At 41.8% G+C, this 27,555-nt stretch overlaps 2 protein-coding genes across 2 annotated transcripts in view; both read right to left on the reverse strand.

Annotated features, from left to right (window-relative positions):
- Nucleotides 1-14,069, reverse strand: part of COPG2 (COPI coat complex subunit gamma 2) — a 72,499-nt gene extending 58,430 nt beyond the window's left edge. Inside the window, exons 1-4 of the mRNA XM_080818008.1 lie at nt 13,974-14,069; nt 12,730-12,782; nt 12,074-12,154; nt 9,570-9,641 (exon numbers count right to left, since the gene is read on the reverse strand). Of these exons, the coding sequence (XP_080674134.1) occupies nt 9,570-9,641; nt 12,074-12,154; nt 12,730-12,782; nt 13,974-14,010 (243 nt within the window). The 5' untranslated portion in view covers nt 14,011-14,069. The remainder of the gene's footprint in view (nt 1-9,569; nt 9,642-12,073; nt 12,155-12,729; nt 12,783-13,973) is intronic.
- Nucleotides 14,070-14,415: 346 nt separating this feature from the next.
- Nucleotides 14,416-26,637, reverse strand: TSGA13 (testis specific 13; the record flags this gene model as incomplete). Its single annotated transcript, XM_080818739.1, has 8 exons — nt 14,416-14,582; nt 16,483-16,610; nt 17,425-17,564; nt 22,214-22,420; nt 23,504-23,575; nt 25,559-25,637; nt 25,831-25,899; nt 26,627-26,637. 8 exons carry the CDS (start codon nt 26,635-26,637, stop codon nt 14,416-14,418), a joined length of 873 nt encoding a protein of 290 aa, XP_080674865.1.
- Between the last annotated feature and the right edge of the window lie 918 nt (nt 26,638-27,555).

Genomic DNA, 27,555 nt, shown 5'->3' on the forward strand with positions numbered 1-27,555 from the left:
CTCTGGACGCCTTCAATTTTGCTCCTCATTCTTATTATGTCTTTCTATATATTCTTAGGCACAAAGGCTCTACATATTATAGCTGCTTTATGTCATCATCTGCTCTTTCCATCATTATATCACTTCTGGCTTTGGAGCTACTGATCCATTTTGCTCCTGGTTATGAAAAATATTTTCCTGCTTCTTGGCTTACCTCATAATTTTTCATTGGATGCGGTACACTGTCAAGTTTAGATGCTAGATTTTGTTGTATTCTTTTACATAGTATGATACTTTACTCTTCATGAGATTAAAAACCTGAAATCAGATTTTTACTTTTGAGGTTTGCTTTTAAGCCTTTTTAAGCTTTAGCACAAGTCTCATATGTCCCCATTGCTGAAGTGATGCCTTTCTGAGAACTATACCAAATGACAAGGTTTTTCTGCTCTCTCTGGAAGGAAATGGGGACTATTCCCAGCCCTGTGTTCTGGTGATTCTTTCTTTAGCCTTGGGAAGTTTCCTTTTACATAAGCACAGATCAATTCTTACCCAGGGATTCAAGGGGAACCCCTAAGCAAATTGCTGGAACTACCTCCTTCCTTTCTTGCTTCTCTCCCTCTCCCCTGACTTCTTTCCTCTCTATTACTCTGCTCTACAAATTTGCGCTTTCTCGGTTGGCTTTCCCATACCCCAGAGAGATAACTAGGCTCTTTTTCAGTGTGCCCTCCTTGACCTAATACCTGTAATCTGCCTCTGGGCAGTGAGCTAACGCAATCCTAGAGCTCACTTAGTTTTTCTTTTTCTTCAGATCACAATCCTGGGATGCCCGTTAATCTAATGTCTAAAAACTACTGTGTAATATATTTTGTTTGACTTTCTAGGTATTTGCAGTAGCAGAATAAACCTCACCCCTTAACTGCATCATGGCTGGAAAGAGAAGAGAAATAAGTTTTGAATATCAAAACATATGGTGAATTACCTAGGGACTCTTTTATTATTCATTTCCAACACCAATCCATTGCAATTAGAGAACATAGTTTGTACAATTTCATTCCTTTAAAAATTTGTTGCATCTTGCATTATGGCTCAGTATATAATCGATTTTTATAAATGTTCTTTGTGTGCTTCATTTACATTTAATGTAGACAGTAATATATTCAGGTTTATATTTACCATCTTATATGATTTACATGTGTCCTTCTTGATTAATCTATCTCTTTCTTTCTTTCCCCCTTCTTATGGCTTGATTTTTCAGCATTCTTTTTTTTTTTTTGCACAATTAGTGTGGAAGAGAAAAACAACAGAGAAAAATCAATGAAACAAAAAGCTGGTTCTGTGAAGAGATCAATAAAGTTTATAAAGTTCTATATAGGCTTCCAGGAATAAAAGAGAGAAGATACAATTTACCAGTATCAGAATGAAAGAAGAGACATTACCACAGATCCTACAAACACTAAAAAAAAAAAAAGGGAATATCATGAACAGTTTTTGGGAAACAAAGTCGAATAACTTCCATGAAATGGATAAATTCCTCAAAGGACGAGAACTACCAGACCTCACTGAAGAAAACAAATAATCTGAATAGTACCATATCTATTTCTGTTTAATGGAGTTAATTTTTAAAAAGCTTCCTTTAAAAAAGACAGTTTTGGGGTGCCTGGGTGGCTCAGTCGGTTAAGCATCTGACTTTTGATTTCAGCTCAGGTCATGATGTCAAGGCTGTGAGATCGAGCCCCTAGTTGGTTGTATGGGCGCTGGGAAAGGAGACTGCTTAAGATTCTCTTTCCCCTTCTCCCTCTTAAAAAAAAAAAAAAAAAAAGATGGCTTCAATAGTGAACTCCATCAAACACCTCAGGAAAAATTAATGATTCTACAAAAACTCTTCCAGAAAGCAGAAGAAGAAGAAAGGAAGAAACACTTCCCAAATCATTTTACAATGCCAGCATTATCCAAATACAAAATCCAGACAAAAATATCATTTAAAAAACCTACAGATCAATATATTTCATGACCAATGAATAAAAAATCCTTAACAAATTTTAACAAACAGAAACAAAAGACTTTATATTTTCCAGAATAATAAATAAATGCATCTTACCATATTAATAACATACTGAAAAAGAAACGCCATAATAATCCAATGGGTATAGAAAAATCATTTGACAAATACCCATTCTCTTACACACACACACACACACACACACACACACACAATCTCTCCGCAAACTAGGAATAGAATGGAACTTCCTCAAACTGATAAAGGCCATTTGTGAAAAACTTAAGAGCTAACACCGCGCTTAGTGGTGAAAGACTACATACCTTCCCCCTAAGATCAAGAACAAAACAAGGATGTCCCCTACCATCACTTCTATTTATACTGTATAATAGTGCAAGATGATAGTAAGTTAAGGCAAACAGATTGAAAAGTAAAACTTCTAAGGTATCTTCCAAAATACCCCTAGAACTAATAAATGAATTTAACAAAATCACAGAAATATACAAAAACCAATTTAATTTCTAGAAACTACTTATAAACAATACAAATACAATAGTATTTTTTAAATCTTAACTACTTTAGGAATAAATTCAAAAGTATGTATAAGACTTGTATGCTGAAAGCTACAATACTGCTAACAGGAATTAAAGAGACCTGAATAAGGGGAGATAAATACCATGTTTGTGGAGTAAAAACCACAGTATTATGTCAATTCCCCTCAAATTGATCTTCAGATCCAATGTAATCCCCCTCAAAGTTCCAGCAGACTTTAAAAAATAGAAATGGAAGTTGATTTTAAAATTCATATAGAAAACAAAGAACCTAGAAGACCCAACCTTTTGAAAAAGGGGGGGAAAAAGGAACACATGCACTACCTGATTTAAAACTTACTGTAAAGATACAGTCATCAAGACGGTGTGGTACTGGAATAAGAAGAAAGATAGAGATCAATGTAACAAAACAGAATGTTCCAGTGTGCCAGTGTAACTCAGTCATCACCTCTTCCCCCTCCTTCCATACTGATATGCAACGACTCCAGCACCATTTGTTGAGAAAATAAAATAGGAGGAAAAGGAGGAGGAGGTGAAAGGAGGAAGAGGAATCCAACCTTACCTTATACCATATACAAAAAATAATTCAAAATGGATCAAAATGCCTAGAAAAAAGGTATAGGAAAAAATCTTTGTGATGCTGGGTTAGGCAAAGAGTTCTATAATTCATATCAGAAGTATAATTCACAACAGAAAAACAACTGATAAACTGGATTTCATCAAAACTTAAAACATCTATTCTTTGAAAGGCTAGAAAATGAAAAAACAAGCTACAGACTGGAAGAAAATAGTTAAGAAACATATCTGATAAAGGACTTATATCCAGAATACATGAAGACTTCTCAAAACTCAAAAGTAAGAAAATATACAACCAAATTACTTAAAAATGGGCAAAAGTTATGGACAAATCCTTCAGCACGGAAGCTACCTAGAGAGCAAAAAAAGCACACAAAATGATGTTTGAGATTATTAGTCATTAGGGAAATGCACATTAAAACTACAAAGAGATACCACTATACACCTATTAGAATGGCTACAATTAAAGAGAAATAAATTTTAAAAGGCAAAAAAAGACAATACCAAGTGCTGGCCAGAAATGCAGTCACTAGAACTTTCAAACCGCGATGGCAGAAATGGAAGGGAGGTTGGCAGCTTCTTACAAAGTTAAACATATGATCCAGCAATCCCACTCCCAGGAACTGACCCAAGAGAAACAAAAACTTATGTTTAAAAATCTGTACCTGAATGTTTATAGCAACTTTATTCGTAACCACCAAAACCTGGTAACAAACCAATTATCCTTCAAAGGGCAAACAGATAAACTGAGGTATGTCCACATAATAGAACACTACAATGAAATGAAAAAAAGCAAACTCCTGAAGCAAACAGTAACGTGGACAAACATCAAATGCCTTATGCTGACTCAAGAGGCTTCCTGTGGTCTGATAGCATTTTTGTGACCTCCCAGACAGGCTAGACTAGGCAGAAAGAAGAGACCAATGGTGGCCTGGGGCTGAGGACGGTTAGAATAGATCATATGCAGAGGCAGGAGGGAACTTTTTGCAGTGACGGAAACATTCTAAATCTTGATCGCAATAGTGATAATAACTACTGTATGCATTTGTCAAAAGTCATGAAACTATACCATAAAAAGGGGGGATTTTACTCTATTAAAATTATACCATTTTTTTTTAATGGAGAAGGCAAGAGTATAAGTGAATGAAATATATAAGCAACTCATTGGGAGGATATCAAAACACCTATCTGATAAAGGTCTTGTATCCAGAAAATATAAAACCAACTTGCAACTGAATAAGATGACAAAGTACATGATTTTTTTTTTAAAAAGTAAAAGATCTGAACTGACACTTCACCAGAGAAGATATACAGATGGCAAATAAGTATGTATTTGCTTAATACATTCCTCATGAAGGAAATGCAAACCCAACAATGCCACTTCTAGATATTAAGCAAAGAAAATGAAAGCAGGTCCACACAAAGACCTATACTTGAATATTTTTAGCACCTTTGTTCATAATACCCATAAACCAGAAATAATTCAAATAGCCAGTACTTGTGAATGCACATGTAAACTAGAACACCTCAATATGATGGAATATTACTCAGCAATAAAGATGAAAAATGACTGATACAAAGACTTGGATCGGTCTCAAAGGCCAGAGGCTCAGAGAAAGAAACAAGACATAAAAGTCATAAAAGGCTACATACTATATGATTAAATTAAAGAGAAATTCTAGAAAATGCAAAACTCTGTTGTCAGAAAGTAGATCACTCACTGACTTTCAGGAGCTAGGGGTAGAGGGAGGAGTCAGACAACTAAGCGACACAGAGGCACAGTCTGGGGTGATGAGAGGTTCCCGCATCATGACTGTGGGGATGGTTCCCGGACTCCAGACAGGGGTCCAAACTCACTGAACTGTATATTTAAAATTGGCAAATTTTATTACTTTGTAAGCTATACTCGACAAAGCTGATTTTTTAAAATACTAAAATAAAAAAAGTTTTCCTGTAAGTCAGTAAGAGGAATATAAATAAGCAAAGAATATGAACAGACAATTCACAGAGGAAGAAAGTAAAACAGCCACTTAACATAGGAAGAGTTTCAAGTGCAGCGACGATCATGAAAACGCAAATTAAAACCACAAAGGATGACATTTCACATTCTTCTGGATGGCAAATATTTAGGTCTGATAATAAGAAATTATTATCAGAACAAGTAAGGATGTGAAGCAACGTCTGTGTAAATTAGGACAAGATAATTTCAAAGATCAATTTGATAAGATCGAATCACGGCCATTACCTAGAAATTCCAGTTGTATCTATCCCAGAAAAATCCTATGTGCACAAGACATGTACATAAACATTGTATATGATATCACTTGTAATAGCAAATGAGTGGAAGCCACATGTATCTACCCTGGGAGAATGGATAAATGAGGAGAATACTGTGTATTAACACACTGGGATCACAAGCAGCGGTGAAACTGAATAAAGTGGAAGTAGGTGCAGCAAGAGGGTTGTACTTGAAAACATTAATTTTGAAAACTGCAATAACAATATGATCACTTATATATTTTTCTAAGATTTATTTATTTATTTGAGAGACAGAGAGTGGCAGGAGGGGCAGGGGGAGAGGGAGAGAGAAGCCTCAAGCAGACTCAACGTTCAGCATGGAGCCTGACGCAGGGCTCGATCCCAGGACCCTGAGATTATGACCTGAACTGAAATCAAGAGTCGACTACTCAACCGACTGAGCCACCAAGGTACCTCTGATCACTTACGTATTTTTTAAAGATTTTACTTATTTATTTGAAAGAGAAAGAGAGAGAGAGCGCGCACGCGTCAGCACGCGCCCGTGCGCCCACAAGTGGGGGGAGGGGAAGGAAGGGAGAGGGAGAAGCAGACTCCCTGCTGAACCAGAAGCCCACCGCAGGGTTCAATCCCAGGACCCTGGGATCACAACCCAAGCCGAAGGCAGATGCTTAACTGAGTGAGCCACCCAGGCGCCCCCACTTATATTTTTAAACAATAAAAATGCTAGTATAGATTATGGATACAAACAAAAATACATAGAGATATAAACACTGATAGGTGGTTACCAATCTCAAGATAGTAATTACCCTTTGGTAAAGGATGGCTGGAAAAGGAAGAAGCCCCCCACACTGCCAGCAAAACCCCCACTTCCCTCTCCTCCCCCCAAAAATCACACCCCCCTTTCCATATTCTGCCTAAGGGACCCACAAAATGAATCACAGCATGCTGCACCTTACCTCAGTTACTACAAAACCCTGAAATATCCTGGTCATTATTCATCACGTGGTCATTTATCACCATGCAGCTGGGAATAGCATCTAATCTGACTCTATCTTCCATCCTTCTCAAATCCCAAACCCTCCACCATGTCCTCTGCAAAATCTCAGCAAAATCCCTTATATCCTTAACTCTTCTCCGAAAGTAACCATCTTGTCTCTAACATGGTTCCTCCCTGAGAATTCCCTCCCAAACAATGGCTGTCTCTCCTGTAATCCTCACCCACCAGAACTACAGGTAGAGAAGCTCACTGCCTGTTCAAAATCTCGGCACTGGCTTCTTTCACTGTACCTCGTTCTTCCCTAACAATCTCTGGCTTTAAAGCTTATGCCTTTAAACGGCATCACCCGCCACCACTCTGGTCTGTATATACAGACTTCTGGTTACTTCCCTTATTTTAAAAAAATATATATTAGTACCTTGTTCACCATCACTATCTTCAATATTAGTCCAGTAATAATTATTGGTGACTTTATTTTTTTTTAAGATTTTATTTATTTTGAGAGTGAGAGAATGAGTGAGAACGCAAATAGGGAGGAAGGGGTAGACAGAGAAGGAGAAGTAGACTCCCCACGCAGCAGGGAACCCCACATGGGGCTCGATCCCAGGACCCTGAGATCATGACTTGAGCTGAAAGCAGATGCTTAATCAACTGAGCCACCCAGGTGCCCTATTGGTGACTTTAATACCCATACAGACAATATTTCTAAAACTCTAACCGCTTGATAGAATTGACTTCTCCCAGGATCCCATCCTCCTTCCTTCTGCAATCACCCACTTCCACTGTCACCCCCTTCGATAACCGAATCCCTTTCATAATTTCATTTCCAAGCATTTCACTCTCCAGCCACCACTCCTGACTCCAACAGCCCTTTCACTACGACAATTCATGGATCCGATCAACCCTTTACTGCCCCGATCAGCCCCTGTTCATTCTTGCCTCCTAACCAGATTCCATAGTTATTATTTCAAGCACTCAACTCCCTTGCTCTTCCCTCCGTTTACTAACCTGGCAAAACCCTAACCCTGACTAAAGCCAGTCTCCAACCGTTCCACGCTTTAACCAGAAGCCTGCAGCTGGAGGAAAACATTCACCATACTACCAGCTAATACTTTCAATTCGTGCCCACTAACTCCAAGGGGCCATTCGTACTGTCCAGCAACCTACATTTCCCTAGTCCATTTCCTAGAAAACGATTTCATGCCTTCTTTCCTTAATACAACCTCTGGGCCAGAGGCTTCGAGTTCGTCCTTGCTCGGTCTCCTCCCTGCTCCACAGCCAACTCTCCTTCCCAGCTGCCACCCCTCTGGGCAACAGCAACCTGGAGCTGCAAATTCACAGAGCCACAAAGAGGCAACAGCCTTCCATAACTTTTATAATAGTCCCTCTCCGTGACCTTGCTCCAGCAGCCTGAAATGCCTGGCTTTCTAGTCTAACACCTCTAACACATAAATCTATAAAAATCACAGTTGGTTCTGCTTCCCTGATTGAACCCTGAATTTCTGGTAGAGGAAGCGATTAAAGGGAAACGGGACCTTAACAACAGAAATCTGAAGGTGCTTCTCTGATTTGATAAAAGGCACTAATGGCCCTGTTTCCAGTGGCAAAGGGGAGACTAGTCGCCCATGGCGCGCAGAGTCAAAATACTTAAATCATCACCTGCAGAGAAGCATCATTAAGGACCTATAGAAGAGAAGGCTTGGGTAACCCAGTAGTTGCTGCCATAGTATATTTTGTAGAAATGTGTTATACAATAGGTTAGTTGCTTCTAAGTACACTGGAGAACTTGGTATAAGAAATGAGTCCAGAATTTTAAACTCACAGCTCAAGGTCTGGGAAAGAGACTAGAAGTCTTCCATAACACCTTCATAGAAAGCCTGTGTCATGTGGACGCAATGCTGAGAATTCTGAAAAGCAAACCCCCCATGAGGCTAAAGACAACGAAAATTCAACACACACCCTGTGGGGCATCTTAGATTAAAAGGAAGACTTTGGACTGGGAAGGAGCAGGACCCAGAAAATTGGGGTAGGGACATAGGGGAAGATTCTGATGAAGATAAGTACCTTGAACTCTTAAATTCCCCAAGACTCCTCTGCAAGTAGAAGCAGCTCTTCATTCTCTGTCTGAGCAAAGAGTCTCCCTTTGCCTGAAGAATCAGTAATGGCCTCACCTGAGACAGCTACCCTACCCACACTGCTAAGTTCCTGGAGACCTATCCCCAAAGCCTATCGTTATCCAGACATATAACCACACTCAAATCCTAGAAGTTCCTGGGGGTTGGGCACAAAATGTGGCCTGTGAAGGTATGTAGTTACATACCAAAAATAACCGCAAGATTTGGACAAGTTACGTCAACAGAAAGCTGGGAAGTCTATCTCGCAGAACTCCTTCCCCTGTAGGTTCTGAGCTAGAGCTGGGCGAAAGAGAAATGTGCAGCACATTTAGAAAACAGAAGTTAAGCTGTAGAGCCACGGTGCTCTGGAAGTCAGGTGCTTTAAGGCAGTGAGACACAGACACAGAGACGCTGGCAGCTTTAGTTGGTCCTTACGCTTCTTGTTCCCTACCCCGTGTCCTCTTCCCCACACTGCTCCCGCTCTTCTTCTCAAGCAGCCAGGCCCGCTGCTTACCAGCAGCTATTCCAAGCCCCCCAGAAACTTGACTGGGACTTAGAAATGTGGTAGCTACGTCCAGTGACTTCTGCCAGCCCATCTTCCCAGGGGCATGCTACACGCTGGAAAATGAACGGCTTTTGTGACTGCGTGAGAGATCTGTGGGGGAAGAGCGTTACGCTGTATACTGTTTTTCTTTCACATTCACATGGCTTTTAATGAACATTTAAAAATCTGATGAAGAGGCACCTGGATGGCTCAGTGGTTTAGGGCCTCTGTCTTGGCTCGGGTCGGGATCCCAGTGTCCTGGGATGGAGCCCCAAGTCAGGCTCTCTGCTCAGCAGGGAGCCCGCTTCCTCCTCTCTCTCTGCCTGTCTCTCTGCCTACTTGTGATCTCTCTCTCTCTGCCAAATAAATAAATAAAATCTTTGAAAAAAATAAAAATATAAACAAAAAATAAAAATCTGATGAAGATAAATAATGTTTAAGTAATTTTAAATATTTCAAGCGACGTTTTCTAATTTGGAATGCTCTAAGCTCCCCAAGAAGAAAGAATAAAAGGAGCTTTTCCAGCCTAAAAGAAGAAAATAAAAAGACTTACATCATTAGATTGAAACAATCGAGTCATTGCAAAGAAGGCTTCTGTGGCTTCCGTAGTTCCAAAGTGTTCACCCTAAGGAAAATTGCAAACAACTCCTTAAACTTAAAAAAAAAAAAATGTATATTAAGGATTTTCCTTTTTTTCTGCAAAAATCTTTCAGAACTCAGAGGGAAAATTTCTTTGTAAACATTCTGCCTCTGAGCTATTTTTCTGGCTTTCAATTTATAAACTTGTATGGGCATGTGTCCACTCCTTATTTGAAATAATTCAGTATTACACACCATGCTAGAAAAGTTCTGGAATAGTCGTCTCTAACCTTTTAGCAGGAACTATTTTGATTTCCCTAGAGAACCACAATTTACAAGAAGGTAGAAAGTAGTAGCAAGTTGAGTTCCTAATCAGAATGGCATGTTAATACTACACTGCCTACAAGCAGAGATCACACCTTTTATATTTCTATAATCCAATGCCCAGCACAAAGCCTGACATATTATAGGAGCACAATTTGGATCAGAACTTATGCTTAATAAATCATCCGAGGATCTTTCCAAAATGCAGAATCGGCTTTAATAGCCCTGGGTGAAGGCTGAAATTTTGCATTTCTAACCAGCTGCTGGTGATGCAAATGCTGCTGAGTCTGAGAATGGCATGTTTTTAAGTAGCAAGATGTTAGATAACTTATTTCACTCACAGTCAAAAAATTCCAGATTAGAGACCACCTGAGACATTAACATTTGAATAACCAATTTCATTAAAAGCAATCCTCATAATGCATTAGCCTCAATCACTTTTCAGGCTTCAGATCTCGCTCGGAATATAACTAGTTCTCGATCTATTTGTTATGGGTATAAGAATAAACAAATTTTGGTGAAAAATTTTAAAAGTTGAGTTTGAAACACAGAGTATAAGAATTCACAGTTACTTAAATCAGAGGACCCAACATGCTCATCAGTAAGAGACTTCCCTCCTTTTCCTCCATAATTACTTAGTGAACATATAGAAGTCCAGGCACTTTTCAGTAAGCTCAGTAAACCCTAAGTCCCTACTTTTGGGCTTGAAATTCAGAATATATGAGTAGATCAGCTGTAGTAGGAATTTGAAAGTATGTTTCCATAAAGCAATACCAAGAACTAGGCCAAAGATAAAACTAAGCTTCCCAAACCTGTTTCTGTAGTTGACTGTGTTTATTTATCAGATTACACTGGTAATTTCCTTATCAAGATAATGAAGTGTTTCAACATGAGTTTTCCATCAAAGAGGTACTGGTCAATATAAAAGTGTTACTCTGCACTGCCTTCAACTACTCAAAACTCTGCTTATACAATGGATTTAGCCAACCTGGGCTCAATGTGTGTTATGAAAAATTAAATCAAACTGACTTTGCCCTAAATGCTTCTAATATGCTACCACAGAAGAATATGATATTGGTACAAGATTATATTTTATGTCAAAGTAAGTACTTGTTGCTCAGTCTCCATTTGCAAAGGACAAACCTTCATCGTGTCTTCAGTAATGAAATACAGTAAAAATATGATATCCTCATGGAATTCAAATTGGAAACCATGGTCTTCTGAACACCATATGTAAGCCACCTGACGTATATATAAGTGTATATTTGTGTGTGCGTGTGTGAGTGTGTGAATCTAAGAAACAAAATCACATTTTCTAAGGTCCTAGACATTTCATGAGAATTTTTGGCCTGAAGCAAAACAAAGAAACAAACAAAAACACAAGAAAAAATAAAATTAATAGCAATAACAGCAAACAGAATCCATGTTCTATCAGGGCAAATACTTTTGTTGGTTTTGTCTGCTATGTCCCCAGTGCCTCAAACAGTGCAGAGGAATCAGCAGGTGTATTATAAATATTTGCTGAATGACTGAATGAAAACTATTCCTGAATGTGCATGTCCAGGATTGTTCTCAGTGCTTTCCATTGATTATCTCATTGAATCATTACAACTTTAGAAAACAGGCATTATCATAATCCCCATTTATAGAAAAGGACACTAAGGCACAGAATGGTTAAGCGCAGCATCATATCGCTTGCCATGGTACAGTAGGGATAATACATATAAATTCTAAATATGAAAATCAAAGCTTGGGGAAAAAAAAAATCACCACTCTACTCTTCCCCCGCCAAAAAAAGTAAACTATCTATCTGGAATTTGTTTAAGATTTTGTACTGTATTTTTGGAGGGACATGAGACCTCTGAACAAATCTAAACAACATGTTTTAACATCAACTAAAACTTGTTAAATTCAAATCAAGATTGAGGACCTACTATGCATTTAGCTGATCTAGTACCTCATGAATAAAACAGAAGTATATGTCATAATCCTTGTCCTATATAACCCTTACATATCTTTACCTTAATGAAACACTGTATATTTTTAAATTAAGTGAATTTAAAAAAATTAACTGTATTTTCCAGAAAGTATTTCACTGCATGTTATGTATTTCTATTCCAGGAAACAAAGCTGAGGCAAATCAAAACAGTTTACCTGGTTCAGTAAGTAAAGAATCTTTGTAAGAATATGCAAACATCTTCTCGGATTGATGGGTGTTTCATTGAATATACGAGCCTGTGGGACAAAAAAAAATTGTTATACATAGTATATTTTCTATCATGTCTACCACAGATTATAAAAAATCAATTTTAATCAAATAAACTACATATTTTGATCACAATATCCAAATAATGTTAATTACCTACAGTTTTCAATTTATCACTGTATAAGATACATTATCACACACGGCCTTGATTTTCCATTCCACACTAACTCTTTCCCTTAGATCTAGTACTTCAACTTTATGCACTTTATGTGTTAAGTAAGAATCACAGTATCTACCTACAGCATTTGAATACAATTAGTTTAATGTCTGCAACTTCCTTTAGTAACCTTGTACTATACACCTCTTTGGCATTTTATTTAAAATTATCAACATGCGGGAGAGTCTACATGTTTTTGCATTTTCTATAAGCTCTAGACCCTCTGAGGATAAGTAACCATCTTCTTTTTCCCTCATGTCTGTATTCTCCGAAAACATTATTGCATTCCTCAATTCTTATTTTGGGTCATCATATTCCAGGGGCTCTCTGACCACCATTCTAAAATGGAATAGAAAAGAAAGAACACAGCATACTTCCAAGTCATACCTCCTGTAAGACAGCACTCTTCTCCAGATGCCGAAAAGGATTGGAGCCACTACCTACGTTATAAACAAAAAAATGTCTTTAAGAGCTGTCCTAGACAAATTTATGTCTATAGGTTATTGAATGCTTGGGATAGCTCACCTAAGTGGAGCGACCACTTGGATATCACAGTGAGAATCATTACAAATACACATATAAATTGAATAAAATCATTTCGATTCTGGTACTAGCTGTCTTTGCTAGTCATTGGAGATCTTGTACTTCTCTTTTGCAGGATCCCTGCCCAAAATGAGTGCCCTCTTCCCCTGTCCTCTTTTCACATGGATGTGACAAGTGTATGTCACGTGCACGCAGCTAAGATGGATGAGACGGTGGCTGGGCCCTTTGGATTTCCCCAAAGGCAAGCACTACCTTACATGTTTCCAACAGTTACTGCGAGGCAGAAAAGAGTTTAGCAAAGAACCCTATCATATCAAGCTGGAAGAGGCTATGGAGATTTCCTAAACCAAATCTCGACCATACCGTCGGAGAGCAGCACCAAACACCGAGGGGTTTTGGTTTGGGAGTTTGGAAGGGGTTGTTGTTTTCAGGTGGCTTGGCATCTTCCCCTTTTGCTTCCCCTTTTGCTCTGGACCAAGGACAGGTATCAAGAACGAACTCACTTCTGGATGCCTGAGCATTAAATGACCTATGTACCACGGGACAGTCTGAACCCCCTGGGTGGCGGAAGACTGGAAGGTACAAGGCACTTCCAAGTTCATACACACACGTACACACACTGTCCCGTCGAGCCCAGACCCGCTACGGGCCTACCACGACCAGCGCCCCCCGCTCTCACACGCGCGCACCCACTCCCTCGGCCACGCGCCGCGGGCCCGCCTCCTCTGCGGACAGCCCACCCCCCGCGAGCGCGGCGGAGGCGGCTCCGAGGGGCTGCGCCCTGGGGAGGGGGCGGGAGCGGGGGGCGGGAGCGGGGGGCGGGGCCGCCGAGCCGCCGGACGCGGCGCGCGGGCGCGGGGCGAGAGCGCGCGACCCGAGGGGAGGCTCCGGCGCCCGGGGGAGGGGCTAGGGGCAGGCCCCAGGCTGCGGCAGAGCGGAGCCGGGCGGAGGGAGGGGCGGGCTCCAACTCCGGCCCCCTGGCACACCGGCGCCCACGCCTTCGAGTCCGCGGCCCCCAAGAGCAGGTGTTGGCGGGCGGGGAAGGGGCCCCCGCGGCTGAGGGTGGGCGTCAGAAGCCCAGCGCGTACCAGACTCCTCGTCCTTCTTGTCGAATTTTTTAATCATCTTGGACGACTTCCCAGCGCCCAGACCCACCGCAACCGTCCCAGGCGCCGCAGCCGGCGAGCGGAAGAGACTGCAGGAAGGCCGGCCCCGTGCTCTGGCGCCGGTTGGGTCGCCGTCCCGTCACTCGGGGAGAAGGCCCGCCCTCCCCCGGCTGTCGCGGCCGCTCTGGTCCCCTGGGGACGCGGCCACGCCCTCTCCTCCTCCCCCAGCCGGGCGGAGGCGGGGCCAGGGGCTGGGGCCCCTAGGCTGCGTCCGGGCCCCTGCAGCGACAGGTTGGAGTTGGGGGCTGGCCCTGGCCCGGAGCGGGCAGAATGCGACTTTATTAGGTTGGCACGCCCTGGAAGGTGACTTCTGCAGGCCCCTTAGTCTCTGGAGACCGAGGCGGGAGGCCCGGAGGGTTTGTTTTCACTTGACGACAGTGGCGTTTTTGATAACCCACTGCTGGGCTCTTCCATTGCGGAACCTGCTCCCCCCTGGCACAGTTCTGATGGGTTTCTCTTCCAGGAGCGAAGAAAGGGTTAGTGGTTCCCAAATCATCTTGGAAGTCGGCGGGTCACTCCCTGACTTGGCGACTGCAACAAAGCACAGGGCACCTTGGTGAATGTGGATTTCCAGAAGATTTAGGACACTGAATGTGAGGCAGGATGGAGACCCACTTGGAGAGACCAGGAAACTTTACTCTTAGCAGGAGAGTCAATTTTGGACCACGGACTACCATGCCCAACCTTCTTTATAGTTCTGGATTCCTTCCCTTCATCAAAACCCTGTTTAAAATACTGCCAGTTTGGAGACTTCCCTGTTTCATCCCACCCCTTTGGAATGATCCCACCTGCAACCATATGAACACTTAGACAACTCAGTAAGGTGTACTCACCGGTCCATTCATTCATATTCCTCTTAGCCTTTTCCTAAAGTGTAGGTGGTTTTCTGTTCTCCTGTCTGAGCGTGTACCTAAGAAACTGTTTCTACCTTTGGCTTCAGTGTCCTCACTTTATCCAGATTCTCTTTCAACCTCTGCCTGTTCTTGGAAGTTTCCAGTCTGGGCTCTTCTTGCTTCCATCCCTCCTTCTTTGATGTATTATGTCGTGTAAATACCTCGTGAATCTGTTTCCTTATTGCTACTGCTATCACCTTAATTCGGTTCCTATCATCGATCTCTTGGATGGCCTCCTAATCACCCCCCAACCAATTATGATCCCCATCCAAACCATTCTCTACCTAATCTTTCTTTATTTAGATGCCGGGCAAACTGGGAAGGAGACTGGCTATTGGCAGGAGGGTCGGCTAGCAGTCTCTTTTGCTTGAAGTGGAGACACTGTTTCAACTTCATAGCCCCATTGTCTTTGTTCAGGGAAAGCATCACAAGGGGCCCTTTGGATACATAAGGGAGTAGGGTACTCACTTTTCTTGGGGGAAACTGTAAAGTCACCAGAAATCTACTAATTGCTATAGATGGAGATATTATGTGTTCTATTTAGAAATGTAAATTGGGTAGATCCTTAAAGATTTATGCCCTTGAGAAAGAGAAATTCTAATCTAGATTAGATTCTAGATTCCAGAGAAATTATTTCTCCCAGTATTGACTTAAAACAAACTGCTGATATCCTATATATAGTATCATTTAAGATGTAACTCCAGCTTTACTAAATGTGCTATTAACTGTTATGTTCATCATACCTTGCTTATAAAGCTCAAACCTTACCTTGGTGGAGGGGTGGAATTTCCCATGAAGGAAATAAACATCCCTACTTATTATTATAGAACTGGGGGGAAAAACAGTCTTAGAGCTTGATAAGTGTTCAACACTTACAGTTGCCCCATAAATGTTAAATGAATGATAATGTGTAAGGAGCATTTTCATTGCATTCTCTTCTGTAAAACCTTATCACAAACCCCTTCCATGCCATGTCCACCTCGACCCCAAAGAAACTCATGAACCTCAGATTTATCCTTTGGTCATTCTAGAATAGTTTTCCACAAAATGTGATGTGCAAAATACAAGGTGGTTTTAGGTGATATATAGATAAATATTTTAAATTTTAATTATAAATTCGACTAAATGTATGTCAGGAAAAAACATGTAACTATTATATCGTATGATACAGTATTAAGAAAGGAACAACAACAAAAAAAAACCTTTTAAAGAAAAACACCAAGTAACAGGGCAAATAATACACCAATATGGCTAAAACTATCAAAGTGGTAGGCGATGTAGTTTGGGAAACACTAGGCTAGAGCTTTCTTGAAATTTGAGAGTTTAAAAAAAAAAGAAATTTGAGGATTGAACAGGGTCCAAAGCCTAGTATCACTCAGGCCTCTTAACAATTCTTAGCATCTATGCTACAAGGAAAAATAGTTTCCAGAACTTCCATGAGAGAGGTTGATTTGCCCTTATCTCTTGTCCACAAAAGGTTGTGCCTCCTGCCCACATCTCAGATCTATAAACCTTTGCTTTAAAAGAAAGAAGCTTACCATCTTTCCTCATATCTCTTTTACAGACTGAAGAAAAGTTGAGCTGGGGATACATTTGTTTCTGTTTCCTCAAAGCATACACCTTTAAATACTTCCCTTCGCTCTTGAAATCATTGTCGGTGGAAAACCTTAAGAAAGAAAGCTCATTTAATAGATCCTAGGGCAGGGCATTAATGGAAGCACTCACTACATTCCAATTCTGGGAGAAAAGAAAGGACAGTCACTAGAGAATGCTCATTGGTATGGAGTGGGAGTATTGCTCAACAGGAGGGATGCTTCTAGAACCCAGCATTGTAAATCTGTGAAGGAACTCTAAAATCTCTTCTTGGTTGCCTGGGTGGCTCAGTCAGTTAAGCATCTGCCTTAGGCTCAGGTCATGATCCCAGGGTCCTGGAATCCAGCCCCATGTTGGGCTCTCTGCTCAGCAGGGAGCCTGCTTCTCCCTCTCCTTCTGCCATTCCCTACCTGACCCCGCTCGTGCTCTCTGGCTCTCTCTGTCAAATAAATAAATAAACTCTTTTAAAAATAAAAATTTAAAATATTTAAAAAGTAAAAATAAAATCTCTTCTCTCCTCCCCAAATTAAATGTGGGGTGCTCCTGTACCTGGTTTCAAATGAAATCTCATAGCATATTGTTCCTAAGCCACAGCTCTTTACATGCACTGGGGGAAAATACTGTTCTGTTTCCTCTTATAGATCTTTGAGTACTTCTTTTCACTCTTGAAAATCATTCTCAGTGAAAAACCTTAGTTTTGCATTACTCTCTCTTTTCATTAGGGTATAAATGAGGTTGGGGGTCATGTAGGAAAGCTGTCTTATTATTATGCAGTTCTATATATTTCCTACAATCAAAAAGCTTTTGTTAAATTGTGATGAAAAAAGATAGTAACATGAATAAGGAAACGATAGGGAAGAAAATGAGTACAAGAGCCAGGACTTCACCTAAACCACTGTTCTCGCTTGGATGTAGGATCCTCCAACAGGGTCATAGGAAAGGTTGGTTTCAGCCCAGATCGTAACTTTTTTTCCTGAGACATGAAGGGTAGGCAGAAGTTCTCAGCGGGCTTGTGCCGATGACCTTCCTGCCCAGAGGAGAGAAGAGTAAGTGATGGAGTAAGCTGAGCCCTTGAGACTGGACTGATTTCCTGGACTCCGCTTTAACTCCTCTAAAATGATGCAAAAAACCTGCCAGAGAGGGAAGTGGGGACTGAAACCAAAAGAAAAGGAGGCAGTTCCCTGAGTGGGCTACTACAGTAGCCCCCTCTTGTCCACAGAAGATACATTCTAACACCCCCAGCGGATGCCTGAAATCATAAATAGTACCAAGCTCTCCAGACACACTATATTTTTTTTCTATACGTACATACCTATGATAAAGTTTAACTTCTAAATTAGGCACGGTAAGAGATTACTAACAATAACCAATAAAATAGAATAATGATGTTGTATTAAAAAGTTAGGTGAATGTGGTCTCTTTCTCACTCAAAATAATATACTACACTGACCCCTTTCCTTCTTGTGATGATGTGAGATGATAACATGTGCCTACATGATGAGATGCAGGGAGGTGCGTGACACAGGCATGGTGACTTAGCGTTAGGCTACTGCTGAAGGAGGAACAGCTGCTTCTGGCCCCGGGTTGACTGTGGATAACTGAAACCACAGAAACTGTAGATAAGAGGTGGGGGTGGGAACTACTGTACCCATTTGTTTTGTTGCCAGATGACACGTCCAAAGCTTGATCAGGGTCTTGAGTCACTGGCTGGACTTGCCCAGTGGCCCTTGGAAGTGAATGGCAGAGGACTTTACCCAGTTTTGAGAAGGATTCAATTAGTGAATCACTTAGGCAACCAAGCATTTGGTAATACATTGGGAAAGAAATCCATAGGACTCTACCTTCCTTTCTCAAAGATGACTGCCTCATTCACATTCCATTCTCTGTCTGCAGTGAAAAGGTCATGAAATGGGATGTTTTGTGAGGTAATCATCTCACCATTACTAAAGGTCATAGAATCAAAGACTTTAAGAAAAGATCTTAAAGGTCATCCAGTCTAACCATTCATCTGACCCTCTTATCCCCTCTACAGTATCACTATCAAGTGGTCAATCTTCCTGTACCAAAAGACTCAACCCATTTCCTCTTTCCTCAGCTGTTGGCTGCCCACCCCACCCCCCACCTTCTACCGTGTACCCCAAACAGAACAAATCTAGGGTCTCTTCTGCAGGGTCCTTAAAGAATTTGAAGAGATCCATCACATGCCTCCTAAGCTCCTTCTCCTCTCTTAGGCTCAACATTGCCCCTATTTTGAACTTTTCTTCATGTGATCTGGCTTTCGGCTCCCTATTCTCCTGATTTTTCCTGTAACTCACTTGAGAAAGCTACTGTTTAGATTCATCCCAATGTGTGGCAATCTGAAATGAAAACAACATGCTAGGAACAGCAGGACACATCCCATCACCCTGCTAAAGTCTCTATTCCAATGTCATCACCTCTTCTGAGAGTCTCGTCTAACTACACTATCTAGAATTGCCCCTCACACCCATCGTGCTCTGTTCCCTTATCCTGCTTTGTCATGGCACTTAGCACATTCCACAGTATCTGTGTGATTGTTGGCTTGCTTCTGATCTGTCTGCCTCCCTGGAATTAAACTTCACTCAGCCAGACTTTGGCGTACTCACCCCTACCGCCCATAACAGTGCCCGGCACAGAGTAGGTGCTCAATAAACACTTGCCGAGTCAATGAAAGAATAAATGAATGACCAGACTGATTAAATGACACACACTGAGCTGCTTCCCCAGAATTTTAAAGCCTCTCTAAAAAAAAAAATACTTCCGGGGTGCCTGGGTGGCTCAGTGGGTTAAAGCTTCTGCCTTCAGCTCGGGTCATGATCCCAGGGTCCTGGGATCAAGTCCCGCATCGGGCTCTCTGCTCAGTGGCGAGCCTGCTTCCCTTCCTCTCTCTCTGCCTGCCTCTCTGCCTACCTGTGATCTCTGTCTGTCAAATTAAATAAAATCTTTAAAAAAAAAAAAACTTCCTGTTGAACCATGTCTTTTAAATTCTGTACTCTCTCTTTAAGCTCTTCTGGTTTTGATGAACTTCTAAATTACCTCAACAGATAGAGGTTTTACTCTAAGAGCTCATGGGCCTAGGATCTAAGACTTAGCTAACAATCTGGCCACAAAAAGAGCAGAAGCGTTACCAGAGCTGGACCTCATGGCAGAAAATCAGGAGAGGAAAAGTATCTGGAATCCAGGACGGCACTAGCGAAGGACAACCACGGCATGAGTTGGTGTATCTCGTCTCTGCCCCCTGTCATTAGTTTGTCTCCTGCTTTCTTCCGTCTGCTTCCTTCTCTCTCTACCATGTTCGCTCCCTGCCTTTATTCTGTATCCTTCTTCTCCCTGTAGCTTCCACTTACTCATTCCTACTTCCCTAGAACTGTATCCTGTCCCTCCTCTACTTTCATGGTCCCAGCACACTCCTCTTCCTCCTGATTTGATTTTTTTTTTTCTTTAATGGCCTCTCTCTACCTATCCTTTCAGCTTTTCATTCCCACCGCTTTCATCTTCCCCTTTCCCAACTCAGATGCCTGGAAGCAGGAATCTGATCGGTCTGGTGGATTTTTGGTTGTTGATAGGTTGGTGGGCTTTGGTGTTGGTTTGACTGTTGGTCTTGGGGTGGCTGGTTGTTTGTTTTCACTTGGGGATACCACTCTGCACCACGGGTCACCAATCAGCTTATGAATTGTGCTTCCCTGGGTCTGGTGTCCTCCTCGGGTCCCAGCTGGCTGCACAAGTGTATCCTTTTCTTCATGAATGGTGGTAGGGCCATTTCACTTAGAAGGGGCTGTGAGGAAAGCCATCCTCGTGACAGACATGCCAGCTCCATTCTTCGATTTGCCTGCTGGAACTCACCCTTTTCTTATACACGTGCCTGGGCATAGCAAAAGAATGCTTCTTTTGTATATGATCTTAGGCTCACTAAAGGCTGTCACATTTGTCTAGCAAGGAAAAGGATGTTGTAGCATGAATATGAAAGAAGTGTTCTAGATATTGGCCTTCTCCTTGGACTTGTCCCAGAGAGCCTGTGGAATTACCACGGAGTCAGTCCTTGACAATCAGTGCCTTAACTCTGTAGCACAATTTGCCCACAGATATGATCAGGTCCTGCATGTGATCTGGAAGGCTCAGAAAGTGCCAACGGTTGGCAGATAGCTCTTTTTACTTCGAGCTACACGATAGTCTTGTAGTTCCTTTTCTACCTGGAGTAGGACAATCCTGGGCCGGCATGCGTTCCTCTCTCGGTGTACATTACCCACAACCACTGAGAATGCACCACTGAGTTGATGCTCAAAGGACACAAATTCTGAGCCCCAAGACACCACAGGCAATGAATTCATTAACGAACTCACGTTCAGCATGTATCATTGCATATTGGCAATTTACCCTCCATTTGGAGAGGAAGCTTTCACTGCCTTTCATCCAGGAACTAAGGAAACACAAACCTCAAATTCACCGCATTGTATCACAAGGGTCAGTCTTGGGTGATTCCTGTGATAATTAGATTCTTTTGTTTGCACTTTCACTTACTTCATTCAATTTCTTCTTGTTGTATTAGACCTGCTCTCAAGGCTAAGATCTTTTTTTAGATCCTGATTCCTACATATCTTTTAAATTCATTTTGTTCACTTCCTCTGCTATTGATTTAGTTCAATTCTTCAGCATCTCTCACCTTGACTGTTGTAGTAACACCACAACTGATCTGTTTTGTATCCCTTCCACAGTGAACACATCTTTCTCTCAACCTCCAAACACAGTGTTTCTAAAGTGCCAATTTGATTATACCTTTTATGTCCCCCCATTTACTCTTTCACATCTCCGTAAATGCACCTCACTTTCTTGGGTCTTTGTGCCTCTGCCTTTCCTTCTGATGGGGATATTCTCTCCTTCTTTTGTCAGGGGGCACCTCCCCTGTAAAATCTCCCTGATTACTCCCTTCCCCCCAACAAAGACACAGAGCTGTACTCTACGTTAGTGCTATATCTCGCATATTCTATTATCCATATATCCTGGTATATTAATAATAACTTTTATATTTCTCATGTATTGATCAGTGTCTCCTACTAAACTCCAAGTTCCTTCCAGATAGAATATATTCTGAAAACATCTTTATATTTTACTTCTTTGTTTAGTTTATGTTTAGCAATTGTTTACTGGATTGAACATAAACTTCTATAGTGTAGAACGGAGTCCCAAATGTCTGGCTGCCATGATAGTGAATTCTCCACCCTGTTCCTCTCCATTTCTTCTGACACCTGAAAGCAGTGGGTGTAAAGCATAACCCTTTACTCATTTTCCATTTAATTATTTCTGTTCCTTATTTGTCATTTCCTGATTTATCCTTTATGCTTTATACTTAACTGGAAAGCCAATGGCTGTTTTACCTTTGGTTAATTACAAACTAAATGTCTTTGGCCAAGGAGGAACAATTTCTAATTAGGACCATGCAATGACGTTGCACAATGACACAAGCTTGTGTAGCTCTGAGTCTTTCCCAGGCTCTCCAGGCTTGTGTGTGTGTGTGTGTGTGAAGTACATAGCAAGGAATAAGAAGGAAGAAGCTGGCTTCTGAGTGCCATCTTCCCTGTTAATTTAACTCCCTTCTTCAAGCTAGCTCCCAGTTCCTGGGGGTCCTTCAGGGTTCCAGGATGCTTCCCGAGGTGCCATTACCTTGAGCAGCAACTCCTTAGAGAAGTATTTGGGGGCCATGTCCTTTCCTTCCTGGTCAATTGGGCAGGGAAGTGGGTTGTTGGTCATAATCAGTAAGGTCTTATCCTGATCATACTCTGCTACTTTCAACATGAAGCTTCTGATTTTCCCATTTCGAGCCAGGAATTTCTGTATGGCAGTGGGCTTCAAAGGCTCATAGTACTTCGCCTGAGTGACACAGAGGTTTCCAGAGAGACAAAGGGATTAGATCAAGAGAAGATTCACCAATCAATTGGCTAGTCTTCTGCCTCTGTGGGGGAGGGACAGAGGCTGCACATGGGTGGGACAAATCTGCTCTGAAATGTGTTTTACAGAAAATATCTGAAGCTACCCGTCCCTCTCTGCCCTCAGAGCAGCCCCCCACAAATAGTCTAAGGGATTAGGAAATGAATTGGAAAAGTTTCCACATAAAAGGAGCAAGATGATTTAGTTCTTCTGAAAAAGTGTCACATCTGGCTGAACCCAATGGGGCAAACGGTAAGTTTCCATGTTAAACCTAAATGGCCTTCTCTATAACTCTCTCCGAGGCAAACGGAGAAAGTGCCATACACCAAAGCTCCCTCCTTTTTCAGGGAGACCGACACAGCACCCGCCTGCGTCTTCCCACCCACCAACATTTCTCCACAAGCACAACCTTATTAAGGAAAAGCAGTCACAAAAGACAGCATGTCATTTAAGATGTGGTGGGAGAAGGGGCTGTCCCACAAAATTTGCTTTTCTGTCTGTAGGGAGAAGGCAGAGGACTGGAGAGGGAAAGAATCAAATACCTCCTGATTAGAAATAGGTTTTCTCAACTTAAAGATAAATCAGCTGCTGGGCATCCGGGTGGCTCAGTCGGTTGGGTCTCTGAAACTTGATTTTGGCTCAGGTCATGATCTCAATGATCTCAGGGTCATGAGATCGAGCCCTGCATCGGGCTCCACACTAGGTAGGGAGATTGCTTGGGATTCTTTCTCTCCCTTTCCCTCTGCCACTCCACTCCCACCCCACCTCTGCACGTGCATGCTTGTGCTATCTAAAAAAAAAAAAAAAAAAAAAAATCAAAAAAGCCAGCTGCGGGGACCACCCTCTTCCCAGTTCCTCCCTGGTCCCTCACCATCACCATATACTCAGCATTACTGCTGGCATAGTGTCCTAAGACAGGTCTGCTTCCCTGTGCCAGGAGACTGTGCAGTCATAGAAGCTGGTGGCACTGTGCCTAGACCTTACTGTTAGGGTTGTTGGGGGGGCGGTGAATCCTTTTTCACTTACCAAATTCGGATGGACCGTGTAAAGCTGAAGGTTCTTCAGAACAAATTTTGATGGCCCAACGGGATCACAAATCTAGAGACAATAATTGAAACAACGGTTTCAAGTTGCACAGAGCCTAAATACTCACCTGCGTCTAACTAAAAATTGGTCTCTCATTTGAATTAAGTGAGGAGAACATGTGCTTCAGGATTTGTACCCCGGAATTCTGGAATGCAGGAAGGAGAGCCACGTTCTGAAGCATCCCCACAGGAAAGCTTGTCCTTGGACATGTGGACCCACTTTATGGACATCAGGTAAAGCTGTGAGGGGGGAAGTAGGTAAGGGCAGCATCGAAGTTCAGATGGGGACAAACTACTCCAAGGCATCACACCTCTTCCTTCTGCCCTTTCCATTTCTACAGGAAATCAGGTAAAAATCAACACAGAGGACACCCTCTAAGGAGAAAAGCAAGTTATAAAAGGGCTATCACCTCAGGGTTGTAGTGGAAGGGAGCCCCCAGGGACCACTGCCTGCCAAGATGGAAGCAGACACATGGAGGAAGGGAGAAACAATGGTGCATTTTGCCTTTTTTTTTTTTTTAAATATGTCTATAGTATGTGATTCTTCTGGAAAAGTTGCCAAAAAATAACTGAATGCCAGTAATATTCCTGTCCACCACTTGGCATTTTTCTGCTGGTGGACATGCTGGTGATTGGCGGACTGGTAGAGTGTCATGTCTTGGTTGGACAGTTGCTGGGCCTCCTGCCTCTCCTTCACTGACCCTGCCTGGCCTCTGGCTCAGCCGTAGGTCACCCAGAGATGAGTCAAAGGGATGAGGGCACAAGGAGAGAAAAGCTGAGTTTCTTTGGGCTTGGCACAATCAGAAATCAAAAAAAGAGAAGTGGGCACAATCCTGTATTTGGATCAGCATTTCCAAAGATTGCCATGCCCCCAAGGAGTGATATGGTAAGATGGGGTGCAGAGGAAAGGGAACATGCGCTGAAAGGTAAGGAAAGCATGAACGTGAATGGAAAAGAGGGAAGAAGTAAGGATGGGACAGAACTGTGCCATGAGGGGAGGTGTTGTGCTCCTGGAGGAAAATGCCAGGGGCTGGCAATGACCAGGGGCTGTGGGGGGAGAGACCAGGAAGACTATCAGAGCCATGCCATGCGTTCCATGAGGAACAGTGGGAAGAGATAAATCCAAAGATGCAAAGATTTAATTTTATTACCCTTTTGGAAAACTGAAGTCCCTTTGTTCAAAGCAAAGATACATTATAAATAATCTGCTTCACAGATATGATATATATTTAGAACCATAGACGTCTCAGAAAAATTTTGAGAGAACTATGTGAAAATTTTTCTTTTGTAGGGTTTGTGTGTGTGTGTGTGTGTTGTTTTGTTGTTGTTGTTTTGAGGGGGGAAGAGTGGAGAGGAGCACAGGGAGAGGGAGAGAGAGAGAATCTTAAGCAGGCTCCGCACTCATCATGGAGCCCCACACAGGGCTCAATCTCATGACCATGAGACAAAAATCGAGAGTCAGACACTTAACCGACTGAGCTACCCAGGTGCCCCGATAGGTTGTTTTTTGTTTTTTTTTTAAATTAATTTTAGGGGAGAGAAAGTCTCTGAGGAAAATGCTTCTACTCTTAAATAATTCCAAATTAGTCTACAGTGGTTGACCAAACCCACTAAGTGTCCTAAGTGTAATATGTTTTTGGTTTTATGTTGAGTTACACTATCCTGGCTGGTAAAATAAAATTGGCCTGGAAAATTCACTTGCATATGAAGAAATCTTGGAAAGCAGCTGAGCTACCCCGTGGGGTTTTGCAGCAAGAGGTGGCCATAAAGTCTAGCCAAGTTGTGTTTCTAAGATAGGTTTATGGTCCCTGGCTTCTAGCCCTGATTTGTTGCTGATATATCCCTGTCTCTTTTCTAAATCTCTCTTTCCCTTTCATAAAATCAGGATAAATTAACCTTGTTCTCTATATAAACATTAACCCCTTTTTGCTTTTCAACAGGAAGTTTGTGAACCCAACTTATAAAGTACTCTCTTTCTTCTAATGCTCTTTCTCACCTCATCATTATCAACCACTGTTGCTTTCTCAAGTTTAACTGAGATGGTTCTTGGAAGGCTTGATTTGCTTTGTTGAAACCTGAAACAGAAGCAGAACATCCGATTGTATTTTCTTACTCTGAGGCCTGGTCTTTGGCCCATTCTCAATCTCCATCGACAGAGTTTGGGAGCCTGACTTAGAAGAGCCCAATTTGGGTGATCACTAATTGAATATGTATGTATAGTAAAGAATAGGATTTTTTATCCAGCCTGCATGCTGGGAGAAAACAAAACTTCGGTTTGAAGAATTAAGCAAGTAGGACCTCTTGGAGACATGATGATACCCAGTAAGTTGAATTCTTCTAAAGTAGCGATTTTAGAAGACTTAAGGAAGTGCTCTGGGTGGATTTCTTAAGGACATTCTTTTGGGCAACTGGACCTTCCTAATACCCTTAAAGACCACCTACTGTTTTGAATGCCTACCCGCCTATTCTTCTCTGGAGGGAAATGACTGTACCTTTGCCAGTAACCGATTCCATGAGAAGGGATATTATTAGTGGGAGTTCACAACCAAATTTCCAATTCCTTTTTTTTTTTTTAATATGGAACACTTCACAAATCTGTATGTCATCCTTATGCAGGGGCCATGCTAATCTTCTCTGTATTTCCATTTTTAGTATATGTGCTGATGACACGAGCACAAATTTCCAATTCTTAATGACCATGCTTGGATTACTGGCTCCCATCTTGTACCTAACCATATCTCAGTTTCTCTATCTAGGACTAAGGTGGTAAAAATCATCAATGGCAAATATCCTCACACTCTGTTCTTTCTCTTACTTTCTGATCCCCTACCCAGATACCAATTCTTTTTGGAGAAAAGAGGGACACAGACATTAAAATATTTAGTAAGAAACTATTTTAGATCCCTCACTAATTCTACTAAACCCATTCAGTGCCTAAACATAGTGAAAGATGCTTATCAGTAAAAATGGGTTAATGGTTAAAATAAATGGCCTGTTTCCTCCTTGGAGATAGTCCCTATTTGGGTATTAAACTAGCTTATATTAAGTAGGAGCTTGGGACTACCTGAAGTACATCTCGCTCCTCTAAAAAATGAGGGTGGCAGTGCAAGGACCAAACTAAGAAAAGTAGAAATAGCCAAGCTATGTATGTAGTTGGCAGGTCAACTGCTGTAGGATGGTACAAATCATCCCAAATCCAGTATCAAGTCCTGTCCAAGCATGGATCACTTCCATCACTAACTCAGGCCAGAGATCTTAAAAATAGTCTCAAGGGGAGCAGGTGACACATTGTGAATAGACCAAAATAAATGCATTCCCACTTAACATCTTAAAGTTGGTACCCTTTTGATGTGTCCTACTACCTTAAGCAATCTCATAATGATACACTATAATCTTTATTATAGCACTTCTCAAAATGCTTCTTTATTATTTCAAAGGCAACACAGGATCCCAGATGCTCTTTTTTAAGGCCAATTTAAGGCTCTAATAGAGCCGTGGGAAGAACTGTTCCTTTAATCCAGCAGCGTCACCAAGGACAGTCTGGCGCTTTCCTTTTACTAATGCTACTCTAGTTGCTGCATGAAACACAGACCAAGATCTGGGTTTTGACCTGAAAGCAGTTGGTCAATTAGAACATTTTTAATGGGACTAGACCTGTTCAAAGAGATCTGGACTACAAGTCACATTTGTATAAAACGGTATTTATAACTTAGTGAGGCAAACAAAACTACACACTTGGCATATCTCTTTTGGTCCATTGCTTTTCACCACTCAGTGGGCCAGTCCAAGGCAAGTATATACCCAGAGACCAAATTCAGTGCCTCCAAAGAGTCCACGTTCTGGAGAGGCTCAATTCAATCCATTCCTTCCTTCGGGCACATCATGTGCCCAGCCCCGTTCTTGATCCTGCGTGGGAAATGAGAGAAGACTGGTAGGTGCTGTTGTGAATGCAGAAAATGCACAAGACATGATGACCTTTGTTCTTAAGAACTT

The sequence above is a fragment of the Martes martes genome (assembly GCF_963455335.1).
Source record: "Martes martes genome assembly, chromosome: 11".
Lineage (NCBI taxonomy): Eukaryota > Metazoa > Chordata > Mammalia > Carnivora > Mustelidae > Martes > Martes martes.